General features: G+C 38.0%; 1 protein-coding gene across 5 annotated transcripts in view; it reads left to right on the plus strand.

Annotated features, from left to right (window-relative positions):
- LOC307000585 (NACHT, LRR and PYD domains-containing protein 3-like) overlaps nucleotides 1–15,074 on the plus strand; it is a 34,906-nt gene that overhangs the window by 11,310 nt on the left and 8,522 nt on the right. Inside the window, exons 2-4 of one of the 5 annotated variants that reach the window (XM_079616245.1) lie at nucleotides 5,635–7,431; nucleotides 7,780–7,950; nucleotides 9,399–9,569. In XM_079616245.1, coding sequence (XP_079472371.1) covers nucleotides 5,635–7,431; nucleotides 7,780–7,950; nucleotides 9,399–9,569 — 2,139 coding nt within the window. The remainder of the gene's footprint in view (nucleotides 1–5,634; nucleotides 7,432–7,779; nucleotides 7,951–9,398; nucleotides 9,570–15,074) is intronic. The other 4 variants (XM_079616246.1, XM_079616247.1, XM_079616249.1 and 1 more) reach the window with 4 other exon arrangements.

Here is a 15,074-nt window from a genome sequence, read left to right on the forward strand (position 1 = left end):
AATTTCAGTAGTACTTTTTAATTGGGGTTGAGAATATAATTTCCGGTAATAATCCTCAAAACACTGTTGTATTTGTTCTAAGTTAGTTTGAATTTGGTTTGTTTCTGGATGTTTAATTTTAAAAATTGTTCTTTCCGCCTGTTGTTTCCTTAATCTATATGACAGAAGTTTAAGTGCTTTGCCTCCAGTATCATAGTATTGTTGTTTTGTGAAAAGAAGCTTTTTTTGAATGTCCTGTGTGCTTATTTCTCCTTTTTAACTTCGAACATTATTACTTTCACTGTATCTTTTAGAGAAGATGAATGTTCTTTCTGCAATTCTTTAAGTTTAATCTCAAGATCTAGTAATTTTTGTTTTTTTAATTTCTTTACATTAGAAGAAATTGCAATAATTTTCCCACGAAGCACTGCTTTTAAAGCATCCCATAAAATGACTGGTGAGACTGCATCAGTAGCCGCGTTTCCATTACCCTTCAAATTGCGCAAATTGAAATTGCGAATTGAAAATACGCCCAATGGAAACATGTCAATTTCGCAAAAACTCGCTTTTATCGCAAAAAAGTTTTTACGCTCGCATGAGGGGGTTTTTCAGGCAATTCGAAAAAGGAATATTTCGCAAAACTGCAATGGAAACAGTTTTTGCGCATTTACAGTCGCCTGACTTAGGAAGACGCGGTGTGTTTGGGGTCCGTGTACGCAAATAATAATAATTATCATCATTATTACTAGGCTACATATTTAGAAGACGCTTTTATCCAAAAAAGGAACAAAGCAATTCGTCAAATGTCATTCATAATACGGGTTAGACTATAATACAGGACTAAGATTATCACAAATAAACACAAGATTTTGACGCATATCCAAGGGTTTGTGGAGCGGAGTGTGGAACGCGCACTGGATGGCACGGAGGCGCGCACGCGAACACTTTTTCCTATCAACAGTGAAACAATTTAAAATCATATATAAAGAATCATTTCTGGACATACAGAAAATAATAATACATTATTTGTAACTACTTTTATTTGTTTAAACAATAACAAGAAAACGTTGTGCTTTTGTAAAATAAAATAAAACAATCAGGCGCGTTTTCATGATCTCCGTAAACTGGAGCGTGAGAACTGAAACAAAATATAGCCTAAAGCTTGAAATGTCCACTTTAAAACGAACAAATTCGAATCGAAAGCTAATACATTTTATTCTGATTAAGTAATCCGTATGAAAGGTGCATTTCTCTCTAAAAGCGCATCTGCTTAACAGCGGAGATGGAGATGTTTTTAGCCGACTTAGAAAACAATAGTTTAATAATAGGCCTATATTGGCTCTTCTCATTCAGCACTGCGGGAAAATATCAATTCCAGGTTCTAATTTGGCCTTAGAAAACCAGTAAAATCGACATGTTTTCCATATTAATTTGTGAATATTTTACATGTTTAATAAAGGGGCAAAAAGTAATTAAACAAAAATCTGAAAATTCGTCGATATTTACTTTTTTGCGCAGCAGTTGTGCATTTTTAGTTTTTCAATTACGGGTCTAAAAAGGAAAAAATGAATGGACACAAAAGTAGCCTACATGGATCGTTTGGAATAGGAGACAGAGTTCTTTATTAAATTCATAACAGAAACAATAATTAGCCTATAGGAATACTGGATTCTAAACTTCAAAGAAATGGCACAATCAAAACCTCAGAGCAGAAACGAGGGTGAAACACCCAGAAACTCCTTATTGTTCGGAGTATAAGGGTCTTTCCCTGCCATTAATGCTTGGATAACACGTAGGCCTACGTCTCCTTCCATTAGTAATAATAATGTCTAATGCGGTGGCTGTGAGATTATATAAACCAACGTCCGTTGCCGTGATTTTTTGAATGACTTATCGCGAGAGAAAAAAGGACGTTTTAGTTGCATAACATCGGTTAATGGAAACGCCGTCATTTCGCAATAGTTTTTATCGATATTTAGATAATAGCGCAAAACATTTGCGCAAATCTGTAATGGAAACGCGGCTATTGTCATTGTATTCCAGATAGGTTTCAATTTCGAATTTCAATTTGTTCATAATTTCCTTGTCATTCAGAATATTTGTATTTAATCTCCATAGAGTAGACTTTATTTTACCATTAAGGTTAAGGGATAAGTTAACCGGATTATGGTCTGAGAGTGCACTTATTCCAATGTCACAATTTGTCACTCGAAATATATCGCTTTTGAACATCAAAAATAAATCTATTCTGGAGTAAACATTGTGTGCCCCAGAATAATGAGTGTAATCACGCCCAGTTGGGTTAATTTCCCTCCATATATCCACTATTCCCACTTCTTTAAGGAAATTATTTACTTTTTTGTAAAAAAAATTAGTGTCAGGATTGCCATTTGAACTGTCTTTTTTCGGATTTAGTCGAATGTTAAAATCTCCCCCACATATTAGAACCCCTTGACTCTTTGTTGTCATTGTTTCAAGTACATGTTTGTAAAATGACCAATCACTACCTGGTGGAATATAAACATTGAACAGACTCACTAAGGTTCCCTCAATTTTACTGATTACCATTATGTACCTCCCTTCTTTATCTTTGTGTTCAGATATAAATTCAAAATTTACCGCACTGCACAACAAAATCGCCACTCCTCTACGTCTACCCAAGTCATGTGAGGAGAAATATACTTTTGTGTATCCCATTTTGTTTAATTTAGCATGTTCATTATCACTAAGGTGGGATTCTTGTATGTATGCTATCTGGACCTTGTCCCTTTTCAATTGAGATAACATTTTAGACCTCTTAACTGGGTTAAGTATGCCATTTATGTTAAGTGATACAAGTTTTATAGATCTATTGGACATGTGATTGTGTCAATGGTTAACCAAAAAAAAAATTAAACACGTTACTCTTCCCATCTCTGCGTGGAACAGCAGAGTACAATGAACAAAGAAACATACACAAAATACAAACAAACAGAACAACATAAAATATAACAAAATGTAAAAAGAAAAAGAAGAGAAAGAAAAAAAAAAAATGGGGAAAGTGACTTCCTGTGTAGGGGTCTACCCGTTTAGACCCTAGGCCCGAGGGGGCGTTCCAAGGCAAAACCCTTCAACTGGGTTCAGTGAAGGGGGTCCTTGTTGGTTCACAGCATCTTGAAAGCTCCTCTTACATAACCCATCTGATCAACCTTCACAATCTACTCACCACCATGTCTTAATAATAACGAAAAAAACACTTAGAGGTTCCCATCATTTCGTTTAAATTTTAGTCGGCTGTCGCGGCCGGGGTGGCCCTCCGAAATGTGCGAAGCCTACCCTTGTAGCTGGTGTCGCGAGAGGGGTCGCGTGTAGACTTCTTAGCGCGCCGATTCACTCGGGTCCAGGACAGCTGTTTTATCCGCTCAGCCAATGATGCCGGTGGCGGTGCTGGCATTGTCGTGATCGTGTATCCTCTTTTCACAAGGTCTGTGGCTGCTTCAGTTGGTGAGTCGTATATTCCGGTTCCATCTTCGTGCATCACGCGTAACCTCGCGGGGAATAACGTTTGAAACTTCACATTGCGCGCTTTCAACATCCTCTGAATTTCAGCTTACTCCTTTCTTTTAGCAATGATGGATGGCGGATAATCATGATCAAGATTTACATGACTGTCTTTCCACTTGAATCCTTTTACTCGCCACGCTTTATGCAGCAGCATCTCTTTCACCTTGAAGCTCAAAAACTTGACCACAATAGAGCGAGGTGGTGCACCAGCTGTTGGTTGAGGGCCTAGCGAGCGATGTGCTCTCTGAATTTGTAAGTCAGGCACTTCTTCCGACAATTGAAGGCCCTCGCGAAGAAGTTTGTCCACAAAAGACAGCATGTTATCAGAGTCTTTTTCGGTCTCTTCTGCCACCCCGTATATCCTTAGATTATCGCGTCTGCTGTGACTTTCCATTTCTGTTAGCTTCTTCTCTAACCTCGTGTGTAGCTTTAGCATCTACACTGCTGCATCCTCTGAGGCTTGTATCCGTTCTTCGGCTTTTTCGATCCGGTCTTCCGCCTCACCTAGTCTTTTATTAAGACCTGATATATCACTTCTTAGTTCCTCAAATTGCTGTCTGTTTTCTTGGCGAAATTGCCTCAGTTCTTGCAAAATTTCGACGTCCGTCATCTTTTGCTAGTTAGCCTTGACCGTCGAGGATAAAATTGTATCTTACTGTTCAGAATGCCTCAGAAATAAATTAAATGCTTACGGTAGTGTCTTGCCCCGTCCTTTAAGTTAAATTCTTACTTTATCATCACTATAAATGGGGCTTTTAGTCGTATTTCGCGGGTTACCTCGGGAGCTCTTTACTGTGCGACCGTCATGGCTGATGTTCCAGCCGGAAGCCCCTTTTATTCCTTTTTCTGAACAAATAATGTATTGACTACTATCAGAATGGAAGGACCATTTCACCCAGTATAAAAAAAATGTTTCTGAACAGGATTACCTACCCTAGCTTTAAGTGCCTGAAGAGATTGAACCTATTAAAATAGAAAACCCTCTGAGTATTTACAAAATTTGATGTAAAAATAGTGTCATCAAAAGAAAAAGAGTATTTTCTCCAATGTATATATTTTTTAAGGGTGTGAGACGACCATGCGTTTGATGATTCTGCCGTTTTGTTTCGACCAAATCCATCTTTTCTGCCTGAAGTGCTGCTTCTTCAGTTTGTGTATCAGTGAGTTAATTTGATTGATCTTCAGTGTTCGTACCAATTAGATCAGCCGCAGGATCACATCTTATCTTGAGCAAGCATTAAGGTGTTATGTGGCTGCTACCATTTTTCTTATACAAACAGATCAAACAGAGTTAATGTGGCTGTTATACTTGAGGCTCAGCCTGTCAGTATGTGACTTTGTTGATATATTATCTCAACCTATCTAGCTGATGCTGCGAGTATCCACTAGTGCAGGGTTCCTCAAATCCGGTCCTGAAGGGGCACTCCCCTGCAGAGTTTAGTTCCAGCCCAATCAAACACACTTGAAGAAGCTAATCAAAGTCTTCAGATTTACTGGAAGATTACAGGTAGGAGAGTTTGATCAGGGTTTGAGCTAAACTCTGCAGGACAGTGGCCCTCCAGGGCCGGATTTGAGGACCCTGGTCTAGTGCTTAGGCAACGCCTTTGGCAGTCATCAATAATTCACAGAACCACAGTTATCTATGTAACTAGCATTATGATTATTAATGTGTGGTTTTTGCTTTGAGGTTCCCTTAAACCCTCAGTAACACCTGGGATCCTTTCTTGAATGTTATTCAAATGATTGCTTTGCACCTCTGATTCTGACTAGAATAATATTTAACACTGAATTTCTCTTTCAGTACATCACTCGTGAGAAAATAACTTGTACATCTTATAACTTGGACGGTTTTAGTATCACACTCTTCTGAGCTATAGATATACATTCCACCACTGCATTTCAAACTCTTCCGACAAACCTTCTGGTGTGTTTTTTCTCTGTTTCTCTAATATTATGTTGGACCTTTAATATAAATGATAAAGACATGTACTGATATTATGACAATATCGCAATATAAAACCATGCGTATTATACTGCATTAATATTGGTTATCTAAAAACTATATTGCATATGCTTGTAAGAATTGTAACAATTTTGTATTTAATCTTACAGCAGTGATCATCAACATGCTGAACCCATAAAGACCTTTAGGTCAAATTTGAACAAGAAGTTTCAGTGTCTTTATGAGGGAACAGCAAAGCATGGAAACCCAACACTGCTGAATGAGATCTACACTGATCTCTACATCACAGAGAGTGATTGTGGAGAGATCAATAATGAGCATGAGGTGAGACAGATTGAGACTCAATCCAGGAGATCAGCAACAGAGGACACACCGATCAAATGCACAGATATCTTTAGTCCTTTACCTGGACAAGACAAACCTATCAGGACTGTGCTGACAAAAGGAGTCGCTGGCATTGGAAAAACATTCTCTGTGCAGAAGTTCATCCTGGACTGGGCCGAAGGGACAGAGAATCAGGAGATCCAGCTCATATTTCCACTTCCTTTCAGAGAGCTCAACCTATTGAAGGACAAAACACTCAGTCTTTCAGAGCTTCTTCATGTTTTTTTCCCTGAAACAACAGAAATGAAACCATTCAGTGGTGAATATAAAGTTGTCTATGTTTTTGATGGTCTGGACGAGTGTCGTCTGTCTCTGGATTTTAATGTGAAACTGTGTAATATATCTGAATCCGCCTCAGTGGACGTGCTGCTGACGAACCTCATTGCGGGGAATCTGCTTCCCTCGGCTCTCATCTGGATCACCTCCAGACCAGCAGCAGCCGATCTCGTCCCCTCTGAGTGTGTCCATCGAGTGACTGAGGTACGGGGATTCAATGATCCACAGAAGGAGGAATACTTCAGGAAGAGAATCAGCAATCAGAGTCTGGCTGATAAAATCATCACACACCTGAAGTCATCAAGGAGCCTCTTCATCATGTGCCACATCCCAGTGTTTTGCTGGATCTCAGCCACTGTTTTAGAGAAGATGTTGAGGAAATCATGGAAAAGAAAAATACCCAAGACTCTCACTCAAATGTACACACACTTCCTGATCATTCAGACCAACATCAAACAAGAGAAGGTCTATGAGAAGAAAGTGAAGGATGAAGACATGATCCTCAAACTGGGGAAACTGGCCTTCCAGCAGCTTGTGAAAGGGAACCTGATCTTCTATGAGGAAGACCTGAGAGAGTGTGGCATTGATGAGACGGAGGCATCAGTTTACTCGGGATTGTGCACTCAGATCTTCAGAGAGGAGTTGGGCTTGTATCAGAGGAATGTCTTCTGCTTTGTTCATCTGAGCATTCAGGAGCATTTAGGAGCTCTTTATGTGCTGCTTTCATTCCTGCTGAACAAGAGGGTTGTGCTCAATGAAAGCCTCAGCTCAAAACATGCACATGAGTTCACGTGTCACACGATATTTGACCTGCATCAAAGAGCCGTGGATGAGGCTCTGCAGAGTAGAAATGGACATCTGGATCTTTTCCTGCGGTTTCTTCTGGGTCTCTCACGGGAGTCCAATCAGACGCTCCTGAAAGGACTTGTGACGCATGTTAGTAAAATCTCGTTCAGTAAAGGGAAAACGGTTGAATACATCAAAACAAGAATAAGAATGAATCCCTCACCAGAGAAATCCATCAATCTGTTCCACTGTTTAAATGAACTGGGTGATCATTCTCTCGTAAAGGAAATCCAGGAGTGTCTCGGATTAGGAGGTCTTTCAAGCACCAGATTGTCCTCGTCACAGTGGTCAGCTGTTGTCTTTGTTTTATTAACCTCGGAGTGTTTGGATGAGTTTGAGTTAAAGAAATACATAAGCACCAGTCAAGGCCAAAACCTCACGTCACCAGATGAAGTACTTCAGAAGCTCTTGCCTGTAGTTAAAGCCTCCAGATCAGCTCAGTAAGTCTGAGGACAATCATCGTGTGTGTGTGTGTGTGTGTGTGTGTGTGGTAGTGATCTTTCTCTGTTCTATGATTATGAAGTGTAGTACTGAATATTAAATTACATACATTATGATATATTAGTAAATATATTGTCAAATATTTTTCTATATATGAAAAGTGGCAATTCCTTATGTATTATTCAGTATATTGTAATATTAACACAATATATTATTCTGTATATTTTCAAATATACTTTTAAACCATTTCATATATCGATCATTCATATTTGGTAAATATATTTTCTTTTCATAAGGGATAGTTCCTGCTGAACTGAGAGATTAAAGTGTGTGTTGTTGTTCTACAGGTTGTGGGGGTGTAATATCACAGCTGAAGGTTGTGCTGCTCTGACTTCAGCTCTGAGATCAAACTCACACGTCAGAGAACTGGATCTGACTGGGAATATAATAGGAGATAAAGGTCTGATGCTGCTCTCTGATAGACTGAAGGATCCTCACTGTAAACTGGAGAAACTGGAGTAAGATCATACATTAATCTTAACTGAGACAAGAATGTTATTTTAACCCTTTAATTCAATGAGTATTCTCTCATATCATGCGAAATCCGACTAGCGATCGGTTTCTAAAATCGTTGTCTCCGTTTCTGAGAAAATGAAGTTTTGGCGCTAGTACACTTCGCTATAGAGCGCGCTATGCGGAAGTAAAGACGCTGGCTGAGATTCTACCGGAAATACGACAGCAGCGTTCGTGCATAGACCCTATTGCATTACATTATATGTTTTAAAACTACAGAGCTTTGATCATAAAACTAAGCATTTAAATATCATCTTTACTAAGACACGTTATTGGCAGATATAGAGTGACAACTGATATTTACATGCATTTTATGTCAGTGGGTATCAACTCTGGTCCTGGGGATTATTTTTTTTTTTGCCGTGCAAATACCCTTATGGAACAAAAATATATGGGAATATACTGAAAAATATAATGCGATATATTGCATAATACATTTCCATATATGGGAAACTAGTGCTTATATTTTCAATATACTGCAATATATGCATTGACCATGCATGGCTATATATTAATACATATCAAATATGTATAAATGAAGACAAAAAATATACATATATATATACACACACACACACACATTCATGGAATGAGTTACAATAGATTTCTAGTTCCCAGCATGCTTTGCTTCTGACTGTTAAAAGAGAGCAAATGTTAAAATGAAGTGTTATTTAATGTGTTTTGCTCAATTTTAATATGGGGAGATCTGTTAATGTTTCATGATCTATTATTCTGGGATTTAAAAGATTTCCTGGTATGTGTGAGTTTTTGGGGTCATTGTGCTGAAGAGTAGAGCCTGTGGTGACGTTGACAATTGTCCAAACACCATTAATACTACAATTACTATATTTTAAAAGTAATGGCTGTGCACTCCTTAGCACAGTGATCGTCTTATGGCTAAATACATTAGTACATGCAGGTGTGCTAGTGCTTTTAACTAGCTTGAAATCATGAAACATTTATAATGGAAATAATTAAAAAATATAAGAAATATATTACATTATATAATATATATAATATATATATATATATATATATGTGTGTGTTTGTTACATGAGTAAATATATCTGCAATATATTACACATGCAGTACCATATCTGATCACATATACATCTATATATTATGAAGTGTATTACTGAATATAAAATGACATACATTATGATATATTAGTAAATATATCGTCACACATTTTCTATATATGAAAAGCAGCAATTCCTTATGTATTATTCAGTATATTGTAATATATTAACACAATATATTATTCTGTATATTTTCAAATATACTGTTAAACCATTTAATATATTGATCATTCATATATGGTAAATATATTTCTTTTCATAAGGGATAGTTCCTGCTGAACTGAGAGATTAAAGTGTGTGTTGTTTTTCTACAGGTTGAGATGTTGTAAGATTACAGCTGAAGGTTGTGCTGCTCTGGCTTCAGCTCTGAGATCAAACTCACTCCTCAGAGAACTGGATCTGTCTGGGAATATAATAGGAGATAAAGGTCTGATGCTGCTCTCTAATGGACTGAAGGATCATCTCTGTAAACTGGAGAAACTGACGTAAGATCATACATTAATCTTAACTGAGACAATAATAATGTTATTTTAACCCTTTAATTCATACTGTATCATATTTGATCTAAATTATCAACATGATCAAAAACCTGTTGCACACAATCTACTACTTGCCTTCTGTTGTCTGGTTGATGGTTTATAGTTTTTTTAGCAAGTAAAAGGCAAGTATAATTTAAAAACGTGTGCCTTCAGTGGGTCATGTGACTTTTTGCTGTGAAATCTTAAGTAAACACAAGAATAATCTTTATAATGTTAGAAATATTTCAAGATTATAATTTTCTGGACTGAAGCAACTTAGCTTTACTTGATTATCCATACATCTTTTTTGATAAATCATGTTCAAATGTATCAAATATGATCATCAGGCTTTTGAGGAAGGTTTATTAGTTCATCTCTCAATCATCATTGTATGTGCTCTATGCACGATCTCTTCCGCGTTTTGTCTCGGCACGCCCAGTTACATCCGGTGCTGCGTCGGAAGCCGTTTTTGCATTAGGTGGAGATAATGGCAAATTAGTAATTACTTCCAGCGGTTAACGTGAATGATGTTAACAATATTGTGAGGCAGCTGTCACTCCTGAGAGTATAAGAAAGAGACAGGCTTTAAATCATATATTTCGAGCTACATCGACAACTTTGAGGGTGAGTATTCTCTCATATCATGCGAAATCCGACTAGCGATCGGTTTCTAAAATCGTTGTCTCCGTTTCTGAGAAAATGAAGTTTTGCCGCTAGTACACTTCGCTATAGAGCGCGCTATGCGGAAGTAAAGACGCTGGCTGAGATTATACCGGAAATACGACAGCAGCGTTTGTGCATAGATCCTATTGCATTACATTATATGTTTTAAAATTACAGAGCTTCGATCATAAAACTAAGCATTTAAATATCATCTTACTAAGATACGTTATTGGCAGATATAGAGTGATGACTGATATTCATATGCATTTTATGTCAGTGGTTCTCAACTCCTGGGGATTCATTTATTATTATAATTTTTTTGCAGTGTAAATACCCTTACGGAACAAAAATATATGGGAATATACTGCAAAATATAATGGGATATATTACATAATACATTTCCATATATGGGAAACTAGTGCTTATATTTTCAATATACTGCAATATATGCATTGACCAGTGTTGGGAACGTTACTTTAAAAAAGTAATTAGTTATAGTTACTCACTACTTGTTCCAAAAAGTAACTGAGTTAGTAACTGAATTACTCTATAATAAAAGTAACTCGTTACCAGGGAAAGTAACTATTTGCGTTACTGTTTAAAAAAAAAGTTGCTATAATCTAAAGAATTTGGATTTTTGTGAGAAGTTTTCACAAGTCAGTTGAAATGAGTAGAACAGACGGGTGTTTGTACATAACGTTCGATATTTATTGCACGTCGACAGACAGCAAGAGGTTTATCCTGCACTTCAAGTATTATCTTTGTAAGAAAAGTAAACGGTTACACCATATAAAGTGCATAACTCTAGCAAATGAAATCAAACTCTCTCAACCTGAGACAACTGGTCAAGAAAACAACCTGGCGAACTAGCATCTGTGGTGGAGGTATCGGTGTTTTTTGCCACTAGCTTTGTAGATGCGCGTGTCAATGTGACATGCTTCATTAAATTAGAGTTGCTTACAACGGATGTCGACAAAGTCTTCGCTCCTGGACATAATGTACACATTACATGCACGTTCTTGCCTTTGACCACAATGAATTTGAAGTAGTGCTTATATCTCCACCAACTTTTCATCGGATTGCTCCTGACTCGCCATCTCTGCTGCTCCGTCAAATCTGTTTAGCGCGCGGTTGTGTGTGTGTGTGTTGCGCCTGGCGCGTGTGCTGGCTGTGTGTAAAAACACTGGCTCTGATTGGCTACCATGAAACATGACTCTGCCTTAGCCAATCATAATCGCTTACATCGTTATTAACCCACCTCCTCACTAGCTGCGAGCCAGGGAGCGTTCGGAATCGGATTACACAGTTTATTCAATCAGTGCATATAACGCACCGCATTTAACATCCAGTAACGTTAACGGCGTTGTAACGACGGGAAAAATAATTAGTTCGATTACCCCGTTACTGAAAAAATAACGTTGTTACCTAACGCCGTTATTTTAAACGCCGTTATTCCAAACACTGGCATTGACCATGTATGGCTAAATATTAATACATATAAAATATTTATAAATGAAGACAAAAATAGCATTACATGTAATATTTACAAAGTTGTATCCTTTATAGGCCCTATGCACAGCTGCACTACTTTCTGAACTTAAGCAGGGTCCTTTGTTTCCTGTCTGCCAGGATTGGCCAAACTGATTAATCCAGGTGTGTCTGATTATTGTTGTTGGTCAGACACACCTGGATTAATCAGTTTGGCTAATCCTGGCAGACAGGAAACAAAGGACCCTGCTTAAGTTCAGGAAGTAGTGCAGCTGTGCATAGGGCCTATTGTGTATATATATTGCACATACATGTTCCCATATAAATGTGAATGTATGTTCACACACATACTTTATATACACACACATTCATCGAATGAGTTACAATAGATTTCAAGTTCCCAGCATGCTTTGCTTCTGACTGTTAAAGGAGAGCACATTTTAAAATTAAGTGTTTAATGTGTTTTGCTCAATATTAATATAGTGGGAGATCTGTTAGTGTTTCATGATATATTATTCTGGAATTTAAAAGATTTTCTGGTATGTGAGTTTTTGGGGTCACCATTTTGCTGAAGAGTAGAGCCTGTGGTGAGGTTGACGATTGTCCAAACACCATTAAAACCTAGTAGGGATAACTGCAGCCTGGAGCAATGGGTGTGCATAAAGGTAGGACAGGGATGGGGCGTGCCAAAAGTAATGGGGTGTGCCATAAGGTCTTTACAATTAGATGCGAAAGCTTCATGTTCCGCATAAAAGCGAGCCATAAACTTAATTACCATTGGCCAACACATAATTCTATGAGACCAAATACCTTTCTTTTACTGTAAAAATAGATATAATGATATTGAGAATATTACCTTTGATTTGAATACTACCGTTACCTTCGGAACTTCTGCATGGCACAGGTTACATGAGGTTGTTGTGGCAAAAATTCATTAAACAAACATCACTGCGTAAGAGACACTCAGAGTCAAATTATAAAAAGAGAAGTATTTATTCTTGCAAGAATAGGAGCAGTCTAATACACAGTTGTTACCCTGTGCAGAAGAGTGACACCCCCCAGACAGACTGAACCACCTTTTTATCCTAGTTCTTCCAAGGTCTTCTTCCCCCAGAGCCTTCCTCCCAGTAGTTTTCCATAGACAAAGGAACCATATCTAGTTTAGATTCGTCACTAGTTGGCCCACTAAGCCCCCCTGCATCAAATGGCCTTCTGACACCGGGGTCAGAGGTCCTTGTTCGTCTGTTTTCTGGAGTGTCTCCCCCTTCTACCTCCCCAGGTACATAAACGCATAGATCTGAGAGCAGTTCCCTGTTCTCACACTGTACTGCAAATGGCAAAACACATGGCATTTCTTTGCAATCTACTAAGAGTCCATGAAAAATAAAACAGGTCAATGAAACATAGAATCTTGCCATAACAATGACTTGCTAAAAATGGCTCTAAGGTGACTAAAACATGACGAGACGTTTTCGAGTTTTCGTTGACGAGACGTGACGGAACGAAAATTATTGTAAGTCTGACGTTCACAATGCATGTCATTTCTGCCTATTTTGCGTGAAATCTGTCTGTTTAGAGCTAAAAAAGTATCAGCAATGCTGCCGCTTCCTATCCTTGTTTTGGGTACGCCCACCACCCGGCTGCCGCCATGCCGCGCACCACAACAACAACACACCTGCGGCTGCGGCTAGTCACTCGCAACACATCTTCGAAAGACCATGGTGGCGACGCCAATAAACGGGCTTGGTGGTTGGAAACGACGAGATGATTTATGGACATTCTTTCAGTATAATCCCTCAGAAAGAAAAACGGAATGCATAGTATTGGTAGACGACGGTAAATGTGGCCACAAATGTTTGCAACATTGCAGTTTGCACAAGTTAAACATAGACAGGGTTGTATGATGTTTGTGTATACAAATAATATGCAACTTGTTGTTGCACTGGCAGACAAGTTGAAGCACAAGTTGTAGAGCATAAGTATGTGTTCTTCAATAGCTTATATTTTGGGCACGTTGTTCATTGCACTTTAGCAATTTCTCAAATAAAGCCACAATTGCCAAAGTAAGAATGTTTTTATTCCTGGCTTTTTTGGAGTAAAACAGTGATTTCACTGTTACCACTTTATCTGTGTAATGTTTTAGTAGCTCAAAGTGTTTTGCTGTTTAAACTTTAAACCATTCCTTTATTACTGTGATTACTGGTAAAAAAATTTTTTAGAAGAGCATCAATTCATGGAAAAAATATTGAAATATGGGGATAAAAGGTTTCTGCCCAATGCGACAATGAAGTACAGCTTGGCAGCACTGCATCTCCATCAACGAGAAAGTCTAGTTTTTTATGCAAAGGTTTTAAGGTTAACTGTTGTTTTATGAATTGCAACACTTGCTACAATTTGTCAAACCTAAGCCCATTTCCAATACTTTTTAACCTAAATTAATTTGTTAAAGACTACTTTTTTTTTTTTTACTAAAACTTGACTAAAATCTTTTTGTGTTTTCGTCGACTAAAACTTGACTAAAACCATCAAGTTTATAAGTGACTAAAACTAAAAAGCATTTTCGTCCATAAGAGACTAAGACTAAAACTAAAAGGGCTGCCAAAAACAACACTGGTTTCGCGTCAGCCATCCCTATCCTCAGCACAGTGATCGTCTTTTGGCTAAACACATTAGTACATGCAGGTGTGCTAGTGCTTTTAACTAGCTTGAAATTATGAAACATTTATAATGAAAATAATAAAAAAATAATATAGCTGCAAGCAGAGATTACGGGCCCAAGCCGGTGGCACCGCCACCCCGGTGCCTTTAGTTGCACTAAAGGCACCAGGAAGACGGTGCCACCGGCTTGGGCCCTCCATCGCTGCTTGCAGCTATATTTATTTATTTATATATATATATACATTTTATATAGATATAAAAATCCGCCACCCCGGTGCCTTTAGGGTTCCTGTGCACAACGGGCAATAACGTAACTCCGCTTTGACTGTCCAGAAGAAGTCTGCTTTAGAGCTTGCATCAGTGTGGGTTTTGCAAAAGTGCGCATCGAGGGCACATATCAACCACAAAGTATGCGTGAGCACCCTTCTGAAACCTAAAATGAAAAATTAGACACCCTACAGTCTCATGGACTTAACGGACACATGAAATTAGCAGCCATTGTAAGTACACAACACCGAAAATTCCTATGAAGTGTGGTATATATATTCATTGAAATTACTGTACTTTAAAACACTTGTTTAAAAGAAAAAACACATGTATACATAGTATAAAACACTAGATGGCACAGTATACCTATTTTTAATAGAGTCTTTCTGCCCCCCT

The sequence above is a fragment of the Phoxinus phoxinus genome (assembly GCF_949152265.1).
Source record: "Phoxinus phoxinus genome assembly, chromosome: 6".
Lineage (NCBI taxonomy): Eukaryota > Metazoa > Chordata > Actinopteri > Cypriniformes > Leuciscidae > Phoxinus > Phoxinus phoxinus.